Consider the following 12,654-nt stretch of genomic DNA (forward strand, 5'->3'; position numbering starts at 1 on the left):
TCACCGCCCAACAGAGCAGGAGCAGACTCATATTCTGACTAGAATTGAGTATGACGACGTCAGGCTAATGACAATGATAGCACGATACTAAAGCGCTCAGCCAGCCCGAGGAGGCTGTACTGCAGTGTATTTACCGAAGCGCGTGGACTTGCGGCGGCGGCACCAGGCGATGTTGGCCCGGATGAAGAAGGCTCCCCACAGTCCCCCGAACACCCCCAGCAGGATGAAGGGGAAGAGCTCGAACAGGTACCAGGGCGTGTGGTACTCCACGTAGAACAGCACCAGCCGGCTGTTCCCGAACGGGTTTATGGAGCGCAGCACGAACGCCGCCACCAGAGCAGCGAAGAACGAGCGCCACAGCGTCTTCAGAGGGAAGTAGTAACTGACCTGAGAGAGAGAGAGAGAGAGAGAGAGAGAGAGAGAGAGAGAGAAAGAGAGAGAGAGAGAGAAAGAGAAAGAGAAAGAGAGAAAGAGAAAGAGAGAGAGAAAGAGAAAGAGAAAGAGAGAGAGAAAGAGAAAGAGAAAGAGAGAGAGAGAGAGAGAGAGAGAGAGAGAGAGAGAGAGAGAGAGAGAGAGAGAGAGAGAGAGAGAGAGAGAGAGAGAGAGAGAGAGAGAGAGAGAGGGGGGGGGGGACATAACGCCATACATACATCAACTACACTATTTTTTATTTATTTACTTATGAAGCTCTTTCATATATATATTTTTATATATATTGTGTATACACCGATCAGGCATAACATTATGAGCACTGACAGGTGAAGTGAACAACACTGATCGTCTCTTCATCTCGGCACCTGTTAGTGGGTGGGATATATTAGGCAGCAAGTGAACATTTTGTCCTCAGAGTTGATGTGTTAGAAGCAGGAAAAATGGGCAAGCGTAAGGATTTGTGCGAGTTTGACAAGGGCCAAATTGTCAAATCTGTATTTTTGAGCAAATAAATGCAGTCTTGAGCAGAAGAGACTTCTTTCAAAAACATTTAAAGGGTTAGTTCACCCAAAAATGAAAATTCTGTCATTAATTACTCACCCTCATGTCGTTCGACACCCGTCAGACCTCCGTTCATCTTCAGACACAAATGAAGATATTTTAGTGTAAATCTGATGGCTCTGAAAGGCCTCCATTGGCTCAATGGCACGGTTCACTCTCAAGACCCTTAAAAGGCACTAAAGACGTCGTTACAAAGTCCATCTCACTACAGTGGTTCTACAATAACTTTATGAATCGGCGACAATAGTTTTTTTGCGCAAAAAACCCTAAATAACGACTTATATAGTGATGACGATTTCAAAACACGGCCTCATGAAGCTTCGAAGCGTTATGAATCAATCGTCATCACTATGTAAGTCGTTATTTAGGGTTTTTTGCGCACAAAAACTATTCTCGTCGATTCATAAAGTTATTGTAGAACCACTGTAGTGAGATGGACTTTGTAACGACGTCTTTAGTGCCTTTTAAGGGTCTTGAGAGTGAACCGTGCCATTGTGTCAATGGAGGCCTTTCAGAGCCATCAGATTTACACTAAAATATCTTCATTTGTGTTCTGAAGATGAACGGAGGTCTGACGGGTGTCGAACGACATGAGGGTGAGTAATTAATGACAGAATTTTCATTTTTGGGTGAACTAACCCTTTAAAACTGACCTCAATCTTTTGAACAGGAGTGTAAATCTACACAGCTTTACAGGGCTATGTTTGAGATCCCAGCTCAAGAGAAACAAACTCGGTCTTGTCTGATTTGAAGGAAGGGAGACTGACCTCCTCCAGACTGAAGAGAACGCCTCCGATCGGAGCCCCAAACGCCACAGACACACCGGCAGCCGAAGCAGCAGACAACACCTGAGAACGCAGACACGGACAGGAGGATCACCGGCTACACATCCACGTCCTGAAACTGTAGGTAATGTCTGGATTTGAATGAAGCAATGGCTAACCTCTCGTTTCTTGGCCTCGTTTTTGCTGTATTTGGGGAAGAGGTAGGAAAAGATGTTGCCACAGCAACAGGCCACGTGGACCAGCGGACCTTCCTTCCCGAGACTGAGGCCCGACGCCACGGCCAGAACCAGAGTGATGGTCTTTATCATCAGCGTCCATTTTCCCAGGTACCCTCGGATAATAAAGCCGCTCAGGATGGTTTTAATCTGATGGGAGAGAGAGAGGCAGGATTACAAAACACAAAAAATACATTTTAATGACTAATTAACATATTAAAGTGCTCTAAAAGTAAAGTGTGTATCATACCACAAAACCATTCATAAGGGTCAATGTTTTGAAAATGAGATTTATACATCTGAATTAATAAGCTTTCCATTGATTTATGGTTTGTTAGGATAGGAGGCGAGATACAATAAATAATATATTTGAAAATCTGGAATCTGAGGGTGCAAAAAAAATCTAAATATTAAGAAAATTGTCTTGAGCGATAAATCTAAATCCAATTTTTGAGAGCCTGATTACAAAAGCAAAAGTCTCACCATTAAAACCCATGTCCAAAGCATATATATGGTTGCTTATTTTTCACTTGATCTTTTTAATAAACAATGTTTACTTTTAAACAGCATACAGCCTTTATATGTTTTTGTATTATTTACTGCCAAATCATATGAAAATATGGATATGCATTATTTCAGTAGGATACTGTTTGGGCTCATGCAAAAAATATGCTAGATTTAAATGCGTCATAGCTGATAGGACACTGATGAGAATATTGCTTGAGAACATATTTACAGAGATAATATTAGAGATTATATTTACACCAAATTATTATTATTTATGCGTTATGAGTTGCTATTGACGACGGCCATTATAAGGAAGGAAATCCCACAGAACAGAATCTAGCTTAAAAAAAGTGCTCAGAGCTGCTTGATTTATTTGTTGTTTGCTGATTTTCAAATATAAAACTTGTTGAAATGTTTTAAGTGTGTGCATCTGTTCTTTTTGAACACTTTCATCTCATTTGAAGAAAACCGTGATAATATTAATAACCGTGATAATTTGGGTCACTATAATCGTGACGTAAAATTTCCATACCATTTCATCCCTAATCGTGACATCCCTATATTATATATATATATATTAGGGCTGGGCAAATTAACGCGTTAACGCGGGCGATTAATTTTTTCAGCTTAACGCAATTAAAATATTTAACGCAAATAACGCAGCGTCCGTTTTTATATCCATTTTTGCTTAGCGTTACATGATCATCACGCTCCTATTCATGTAAATGCTTCCAAGCGCGACAAGACACAAGCGAACGCGCTGTATGCCAAAGTCCTGTGTGTGTGTGTGTGTGTGTGTGTGTGTGTGTGTGTGTGTGTGTGTCAGTGTCCTGTCTGTGTGGATGCGTCTCGTGTCAGCTAATCAAGGGACACACACACACACACTCGACGCATAGATAGACTCGCGTCAGTTTCCTGCTCACATCGAGTTCTCTTTTGCTCTTGAACAAACAATAACACAGAGGACTTTGAGTATTCTCATATTAGGAGTCTTAAATTAGTTAAATAACGTCTTAAATTAACTAAAAGAGTTGTGAGGAAATGAGATGCGCGGGACAGCGCGTGAGATCCGCGGCTGTTCTTAAAGTGACAGGAGCACTGATGATCATCAATAATGTTCATCAAAGAACAACGGTAACAGAAAATTTTAGCTTTAATGATGATTCATCTATATTTAATTTATTATTTATGCAGTTAAGAAAGATAACTATTACATTTCTGTATATGTATAACAGGGAAGGCCATGGGTAAATATAACATGTATTATTTTGGGTTTATGTAAAGATTGTTTTAAGTTCACTTAAATTAAAAGTTGTTTTTTTAAAGCCTAATAAATGTTGAAATTGGGAGCTTTCAGTGATACTGTAATGTAACGTCATTAATGTTTCATAGAGACTTTAGTATCAGTGATACTGGCCTTCATTCATAAAAACATGACAATACAACACATATTTAAAATGTGCTGTCTTTAAATTGTTTATACATTAATTTGGAGAGTAACTGAAATTACTACAATATCAAAATATTAAAAACGTAAAATATTAAAAACTTGCGATTAATTACAGAAAAAGTGTGATTAGTTAATCTTTTTTAATCGATGCCCACCACTATATATATATATAAAAATGGCTGAATACATATATAACTACATATATAAATTACAAACAAGGAATTGTTTCAAAATTGTTGTTTCAATTTACACTTATTGAAGGTTACACACCTCTTTTCATGACCCTTGCTCTCTATTGGTGGAAAGTGTCTTCTCTTGTTTAACAGAGCAACACCTCTCGGGAAAAAGTGCTGATGTAAAACTTGCATAACACCCGTGGTATCCATAGAAACAGTGACAATATCAGCGCTTTCATGCTTCATTCTCAGTGGTCACCTGACCGGCTAAGAGCATGCAGTAATCCGCAGCACACCATTTCACTGCCCCATATGAACATTTCATTAAGCAACGTCATGAATAAAGCGAGACAGTTTGACACTTTTATTACAGCAGTTCCAGTAAAACCTGCTGGTCTTAACATTTAACATTTGCCAGTTTGATTTGCAAGCAGATTAGAGAAGCATTTAAATAACCTTTTACTAAACCTGAGAAAAGACGATGTATAGTGAGAGAAGATATATAATAATATGATTCAGGATGTGTCAACTTTTTATAGTAATACTTTTTTAAAATATGAATACTAATAATAGAAAAATGCTAGGTTTTTTATCCTCCACGTCAATAATGGCCCACTAGAAAAACTGCTTACCCACTGAAAAATCATATTCATTGTGCTAAAATTCAGGTAAAACCTGTTTCAAGACAAGCGCTTATTCTTTATCATTGATCTGCAGGATTACCTCAGGTATTCCAGACCCGCAGGCGTACGGCGCAAACACCTTCACCAGAGACACGGCCAGGAAGGCAAAGGACAGCGCCCAAAACGTGAACATGAAGTAGTTCATGATATAGGAGCCGGGACCCTAGAAGACAAAGACAAGAGCCATTAATAAAGCCAACCGAACGTCATGAGGAGTTCATCTGTATTAGTGTTGGGTCTCTTCTGCTCACCAAGCCTGCATTTATTTGATCAAAAATATTACAGAAATATTACTACCATTTAAAATAATTGTTCTCTATGTGAATATATTGTAAAGTGTAATTTATTCCTGTGATCAAAGCTGAATTTTCAGCATCATTACTCCAGAAATCATTCTAATATGATGATTTGATGCTCACATTTCTGATTCTAAAACAGTTACGAATAGAACATTTAAAAACTATATATATTTATTTGAAATGGTATTTTTTTTAACATTAAACATGTGTTTACAGTCACTTTTGATCAATTCAATGTGTCCTTGCTTAAAGGTGCAGTAAGCAATTTCTTAGAAACACTGTTGATAAGTCGACACCCACACCAACACACCCCTCACTTCATTGCTCCGCCCTTGAAATGCACGAACACGCAATGCAACAATCGCTAGCAGCACAACAGCTCCAGACCAACAATGACACTCAAAACTGTCCTTTTACAACATTACAATTACAGTTTCTGTGAAATGGATGGACACGCCCCCTACTGCTGATTGGCTCACTCTCTCCTCTATAATGAGTGGACACGCCCCCTACTGCTGATTGGCTCACTCTCTCCTCTATCATGAGTGGACACGCCCCCTACTGCTGATTGGCTCACTCTCTCTTCTCTATCATGAGTGGACACGCCCCCTACTGCTGATTGGCTCACTCTCTCCTCTATCATGAGTGGACACGCCCCCTACTGCTGATTGGCTCACTCTCTCCTCTATCATGAGTGGACACGCCCCCTACTGCTGATTGGCTCACTCTCTCCTCTATCATGAGTGGACACGCCCCCTACTGCTGATTGGCTCACTCTCTCCTCTATCATGAGTGGACACGCCCCCTACTGCTGATTGGCTCACTCTCTCCTCTATCATGAGTAGGGATGGGCAACAGTGGTCGAGTAATCGAGTACTCGAACGTGACAGCGATCATCGATCATGAGAACGATGATCGCCCTGAAAATAAAAATATTTGTCTCTTTTTTTATTGGTTATTGCGTCGTTTTGCACGGTACCGGAGGTCTGATTGGTTAGCGTTATAGCACGCCTCCTACATAGCATTATAATGAGAACACCGTGGAAAATACTGTAAATGATCTGTGTTTAGTTCCCGTGTATCAGCTGATCCACAGAAACTAGCGAGAACACTCAGATCGCGTTCATGTGCGCATTCGCGTCCTTTTCTGCAGATGCACGTTGTAAGATTACTTTTATGTTGTCTATATCTGATTAATCTAATATAAAACGCGTTTGGTTGAGCTTAATATGCTAGCAAAGCGCGGCCGTTATACCGGCTGTTGTTCATTCTCTTCAGTTTCAGCTCAAACGCATTAATGCTCGAGCTCGACATGGTTTAGAGACAGATATTCTTTTCAGATAGGCTATTTCTTTCTCAGAATCATTGACATTAGTAATGCAGCAGTGCTATACTGTTCTCGTATTTTTTAACAGTAGTTTATTTAAAGTTGTTTTTCTTTATGAGTTTGAAAACGCGCAGTGATGTCTGTAAACGCTTCGATCATGAATAATAAAATTAAGTGCATGATGTGCAGAGTCAATCTGTCAAAGCATTATAATGAGAACAGGATTTTAATAAAATGTTGTTTCTGTGTGCTTTCGTTGTCTGTGTATCAGCGTTGTTAAGGGAAGAGCGCATTCAAAATGTTCCGTTTCAAACCATAGCCTGTAAAATCTAGCACGCTGAAGTTCACGTGCGCATTCACGTCCTTTTGTGTTGATTTATGTCGTAATAGGTTCATAATAATCTTCATATTAATATTGATATAGGGTGCATTTGGTTGAGGTTATTAACCAGCTAGCAAGCTCTGCAGGCTGGTGTTATTTCACAGTTTCAGCTCAAAGGAAATGCTCGATATTGACTTGGTTATTTGAGACGGTCATTTTATAAAGATGTTTCTTTTTCAAAGACATTTATGCATCATAATCTAGCAGTTATTTTTTGTTTTATATGTTCATGTTTTCATATACCTGTTTTCATGTCACGTTTGTATTTGTCAACAACCATTTTCATAACAGTTTTCATTATCTCAATGACGGACATGCCCCGCCCCCTGCACATGCCCCGCCCCCGAGTACTCGAGTACTCGTTTTTGAGACCTATCGATGATCGAAATGAGAAATTGACAAAAATGCCCATCCCTAATCATGAGTGGACACGCCCCCTACTGCTGATTGGCTCACTATCTCCTCTATCATGAGTGGACACTCCCCCTTCATGCTGATTGGCTCACTATCTCCTTCACTATAATGAATGGACACACCCCCTACTGCTGATTGGCTTTCTCTCCTCCACCATCATGGGTGGACACGCCCTCTACTGCTGATTGGCTTTCTCTCCTCCACCATCATGGGTGGACACACCCCCTACTGCTGATTGGCTTTCTCTCCTCCACCATCATGGGTGGACACGCCCTCTACTGCTGATTGGCTTTCTCTCCTCCACCATCATGGGTGGACACACCCTCTAATGCTGATTGGCTTTCTCTCCTCCCCCATCATGGGTGGACACACCCTCTAATGCTGATTGGCTTTCTCTCCTCCCCCATCATGGGTGGACACGCCCTCTACTGCTGATTCGCTCACTCTCTCCCCATCATGAGTGGACACTCCCCCTACTGCTGATTGGCTTTCTCTCCTCCACCATCATGGGTGGACACACCCTCTAATGCTGATTGGCTTTCTCTCCTCCCCCATCATGGGTGGACACACCCTCTAATGCTGATTGGCTTTCTCTCCTCCCCCATCATGGGTGGACACGCCCTCTACTGCTGATTCGCTCACTCTCTCCCCATCATGAGTGGACACGCCCCCTACTGCTGATTGGCTACAATGCTTTGTGCTTTGTGGATCAGTCCAATCCACTTTCTTTTTTCTCCCATTTACAAACCGAACAGACATCTTAACAAATATTCACAAAATGTGTTTGTTTGGGTGTTGATTTAAATGTGTAACAGCGTTTCTCAGACATCACTTACTGCACCTTTAAAAAACAAAAATTACATTTTTTACAAAAATTAAATCCTACTGACCCCAAACTTTTGAGCGGTGGTATATATGGAGTTGCCCACTGACCTCTGCCTGTCCCAGAATGAGCTCGGCCCATGTCTTCCACTGAGGACACTTGTCTCTCTCAGCGAAGGTGGTCTCGTTGGAGCCCCAGCAGCACTGCTCGTGATTAAACCACATGGCACTGAGACACACGCCCTCCTTCAGATCGTTCATCCAGTCGGCCGCGATGTCGATCAGGCCAGCTAACGCTCCTGAGGGAACAAGGATGAAGACGGCCGTTTGTGCAAACCTTCACGCACTAATGAAGCAGAAAGCACCACTGAAAGACTGATCTGCGGTTATTGAGATCCCGGTTACCATTGTGAGGAACACTGTAAAAATAACCTATTCACATTAAGAAGACAAAAAACACGGCAGTTGTGGTTGCCATAAATACATTGAATTTACATTTTTGGGTGAACTATCCTAGCCTGGTCTTACCAGACTCTCCTACATTTAATTTGTTCAGAGAGTCTGGCCACTCTCCATTGACAAGCGTTAACTTCCTTGAAGGCGGCTGAAGTTTAAAACTAGTGGATCTGCCCAGAGCCGCTCTGGATCTGCCATAACCAATCGCTAACGTTTGGTCATGACGTATGTCATGTGCCATTCGCCTCTGTTTCTCACATGGAAGTCCGAAAAAATAACTGCAGATTGTGCAGCGCCACCTCAGTGATAAAACCTAAAACTCGTGCATTCGGATCAGTGGCGGTTCTACTTTGAATTGCACCCTGGGTAAGACCTCCTTCGAGCTCCTTTTTTCCCCTGTGATCTACATTTGTGCATATTAAGATGTTCTGAAGGCCAAAAAATTAGATAACAATAGCTTGAAAACCATGTCAGTGGGCAGAGAAGAAAACTGGTCATCAGTGAAGAAAGTAGTAAACATTTAGTTAACTGATATTTATATGTTTTATTAAAAATTTTCTGAAGTTAATTTCCTGAAGGCTACCAGGAAAGCTAGGTAACTAAGTTTATTAAATTGATTCACAATATGCACACATTCATTAATAATCTTAAGCCCAATACAGGCTGAAAAAACCTGAGCTTTTTTATTTACTGAATGCTACAAATGGAATTATATTAATTTACAATGTACACATTCATTATTAATCTTGCCTGATCTGGCTTTGTTGGTATTAGTTTGTTAATATTTCTTTGTTTGTTAATTACATTATGAATCACATTACATAGGCCTATTTTCAATTACAAATTGCGAAAAAGTTTTTCATTTGCCTGAATATTTTTGTAATCTGTTCAACATTTCTGACTTGAATAAGAAGATCAAATATGAAATGTGTTGAGACCATAGAGGTCGAGACGTGCTGCTAAAATTCGCGCCTCATCAGCTTCTGTGTGAACATAAAGCCCGCCTGCTCTGATTTGATTGGTTTTCTCACATATTTTGACATTGACGAGCGGTGACAGACCAATGAGGCTCAGATGAACACACACACCTCTGCTTCTGGGAGAGACCCAGTGAACTGTTCCCCCGCATTTTTACAAAAATTGTACTAATGTTTGTAAAAATGCCGTCCTGGGCAACTGCCCGGTATCATATGTTTGGTATGATGAGAATAAATGCTGCGGTAAATAACGGCCCAATTCAAATGTATACGTGCTTTTCTTCTTTTTATTTTTTGAGCGTGATGAAATATATTGCTCTTGAAAATACTTGCCAGCATTTAAAGAAATACAGTCTAGAAATGCATCCAAATTACAGCGCAACCGTACGGTGCTCTGCAGGGGTCAAAAAGGATATAAACAGTGAATTTTGAAGTGATATATTCTTGAAAACTCAGAGATGTGGATTCGGACGGCACTTAAATGACCACATGACCTTGGTGTTTGTCTAAAGCAGTCGGTCATTCGGCCGGGGATTTTTACGCGGGTGGTGGGAGACAACATTATGGCCACCAACAAAACTCAGCAAAGATTGTTCTTGTTCCGGCTTTAACTTCTGGATTTTCGGCAGTGGTGCCACAACAGAATGAATGGCTTCGCTCGCATCTTTTCTCCGCCGCCATTACTGAACTACAACTCAAACTAGCGCACAACATCAACGTCATCGCTCTCAGACACTCCCTCTGTTCGCTGATTGGACCGGTAAAACATTTTTCCGGAGAAAACCTAAGACTATACCGCAGTCCCAGACGGAGTACTGAAGGAAAATGAAAATTGAGTGGAAGTACGTAGGAGGGCGGAGCCAGGCTAGAACTATCCCTTTAAAGTGCACTGATAACCACTCTGATACAGGAGGTACAATAGAAAGCCAAATTATAAAACATGGCCAATCTGTAGACGAAGCACAGGGTCAGACGCCCAAAGACAAAACACCATGACAGGAACTAGTGCAATAAACATGAACCAAATGACAGAAAACACCACAAAAAGTCCCTAATGTACATCACTGATAACAAAAACGAGAAGAAACAAAACACATTCATTTGTGATGCATCACGCAGGGTTTTCTGGGAAAGGATTTCACTGTTTTTCACTGTAAATTCATTATTTTTTTTATGTACTTTATAGTAAAATTTAGTATAATACTAATGTTTTTCTCTGTATATGGTAAGGTAACATTTTTTACAATGATGTTACCGTTTCTGTAAGAGTTTACTGTATGTAGCTTTACATACACATCTGACAAAAGGCAAATGCTCTAGCTCAGGGTGAATGAACAAATAAGCGGAGTTCAGCATAATGTGTTCAGTTATTTATGTGTTCTTCATGTGTTCAGCAGGTGCCAGTTGCATAAACTAAGCCATTATGTTTAGACAGTGTCTTAAGATCTAGTATGAGCCACCAGCAGTTAGGCAAGTGGCATTCAGTCTTACTTTTCGTATGAAATTAGGCCAGTTTATGTTTTTATGTAACGGATTTAAAAAAAATTATGAACAGTCTTAAAGAAAAAAATGTATGTCTAACTTGTAAGACTAGTCTTAACGGTTTATGCAACCGGCCCCCTGAAGATTAAACCACGACTTACGGCTCAAAGATGTGTGTATGTGTGTGTGTGTGTTAAGCGACCACAATATTGATTTGCATGTGGGCTGTTAAATAAAAACTGTACTATCAGTAACACTGTATGATATATTCATTAATAGAATTAAAAAAAAGGTTTATTTTAAAAAGACTCCATAACATTAACCACATTTAGCAATACAATATGACATCTAGAGAATATTTTGACATTTCTATATGTTTTATATATCGGGCCACTGGAGTAACTATATAATTAACAGGATTAAATTATCATTCAGCAATAGTAACCTTTATATCTGGACTAGTTTTACAGCTGCAGATAATTAACAGATCGTTTTCTGGTTATGAGTCTCTTCAAAGATCACCTGGAGACTGAATTTAGAGATTAATATTTAACCAGCAGTATGATTAAATTAACTCTACTGGACTCACTACTGCAGATTAGCTTCACTCAACTTCTTTTGTTTAATTTGTTTAAATGCGTTACAGCGCGGCTTGTGTGCTAGTATCTGACGACCTTGAAAAAGTTTCCGTTCTTGTGCGTGTGTGTGTGTGTGTGTGTGTGTGTGCGCACACACGCGAGTGAGGGGGTGGATCGATGTGTGAAAGTGAGTTTGAGAAAAGTTGTGTGTGAGAGTTTGTGTACTTGTAAGACTATCTTTGTGAGGACCGGTGTGAGTTTTATACCATCCGAGTCAGGACAAAGAGAGTAAAGTGAGGACATTTTGGCTGGTCCTCACTTTCTGAGCCCCCGTTTAAAGGCCCGTTCAAGGGTCAAGACTTGGTTTTAGGGATCAGGTTATAGTTAGGTTAAGGGTTCGGGTTAGGCAGTTAGTTGTGATGGGTAAGGTTTAGGGGAAGAAGCTAGAGATTGCATTGCGTCATTGAATGCCCTCACAAAGATAGATGTACTAGAATGTGTGTGTGTGTGTGTGTGTGTGTGTGGTTTTACCTGACGCAAGTCCTGTTAGCGTGACCACCAGCCACCCTGACCAGGCGTCGTACAGACTCTTAGTGAACTCCCATGCGGACTCCTTCTTTTTACTGTTTATCTGCAAGGATGATCAAAACATGAGTAAATACAGATGCACAAATCTGCTCATTCAGGATGTGACGTTTCTATGTGACAAAATTCAAGCAGCTGGTCAGTTTTAAAACCACAATATAACTTCCTGGTAAGCAGGAAGTTCATCTGCCTAAAAAAAACATTCAAATGTTGACGCTTGAATATGTGCTCTAGCAAATCAACTGAAACATGGACAATGCAGCAGCAGCACAATATTAATATCAAACAAATCATGACGAAAGTTTGATGAACAAGGAGAATAATATAGTTTAGATTTAGAGTAGATTTATGATGCACTGAGTCATGTTTGTCATGTGACTGAACTTAATTATTCTATAATGTGAAGCACTTATTTTATTATTCATTTATTATGATTGTTCATATCTTTTGGTTTAAATCAAGTTTACACAAATAAATAAATTAAAAACACACATAAAATAGAGAGAGAGTTAAAGATTTAAAG

The 12,654-nt window shown here is 40.2% G+C and overlaps 1 protein-coding gene across 11 annotated transcripts in view; it reads right to left on the reverse strand.

Annotated features, from left to right (window-relative positions):
- The window catches only part of clcn3 (chloride channel 3), a 93,669-nt gene that overhangs the window by 25,088 nt on the left and 55,927 nt on the right, over positions 1–12,654 (reverse strand). For all 11 annotated transcript variants that reach the window (XM_079811058.1, XM_079811061.1, XM_079811066.1 and 8 more), the window contains 6 exons: positions 12,078–12,177; positions 8,165–8,352; positions 4,850–4,972; positions 1,937–2,143; positions 1,761–1,841; positions 135–387 (listed from right to left, as the gene is read on the reverse strand). In XM_079811058.1, coding sequence (XP_079667184.1) covers positions 135–387; positions 1,761–1,841; positions 1,937–2,143; positions 4,850–4,972; positions 8,165–8,352; positions 12,078–12,177 — 952 coding nt within the window. The remainder of the gene's footprint in view (positions 1–134; positions 388–1,760; positions 1,842–1,936; positions 2,144–4,849; positions 4,973–8,164; positions 8,353–12,077; positions 12,178–12,654) is intronic.

The sequence above is a fragment of the Gobio gobio genome, assembly GCF_949357685.1.
Source record: "Gobio gobio genome assembly, chromosome: 2".
NCBI classification, from domain to species: domain Eukaryota; kingdom Metazoa; phylum Chordata; class Actinopteri; order Cypriniformes; family Gobionidae; genus Gobio; species Gobio gobio.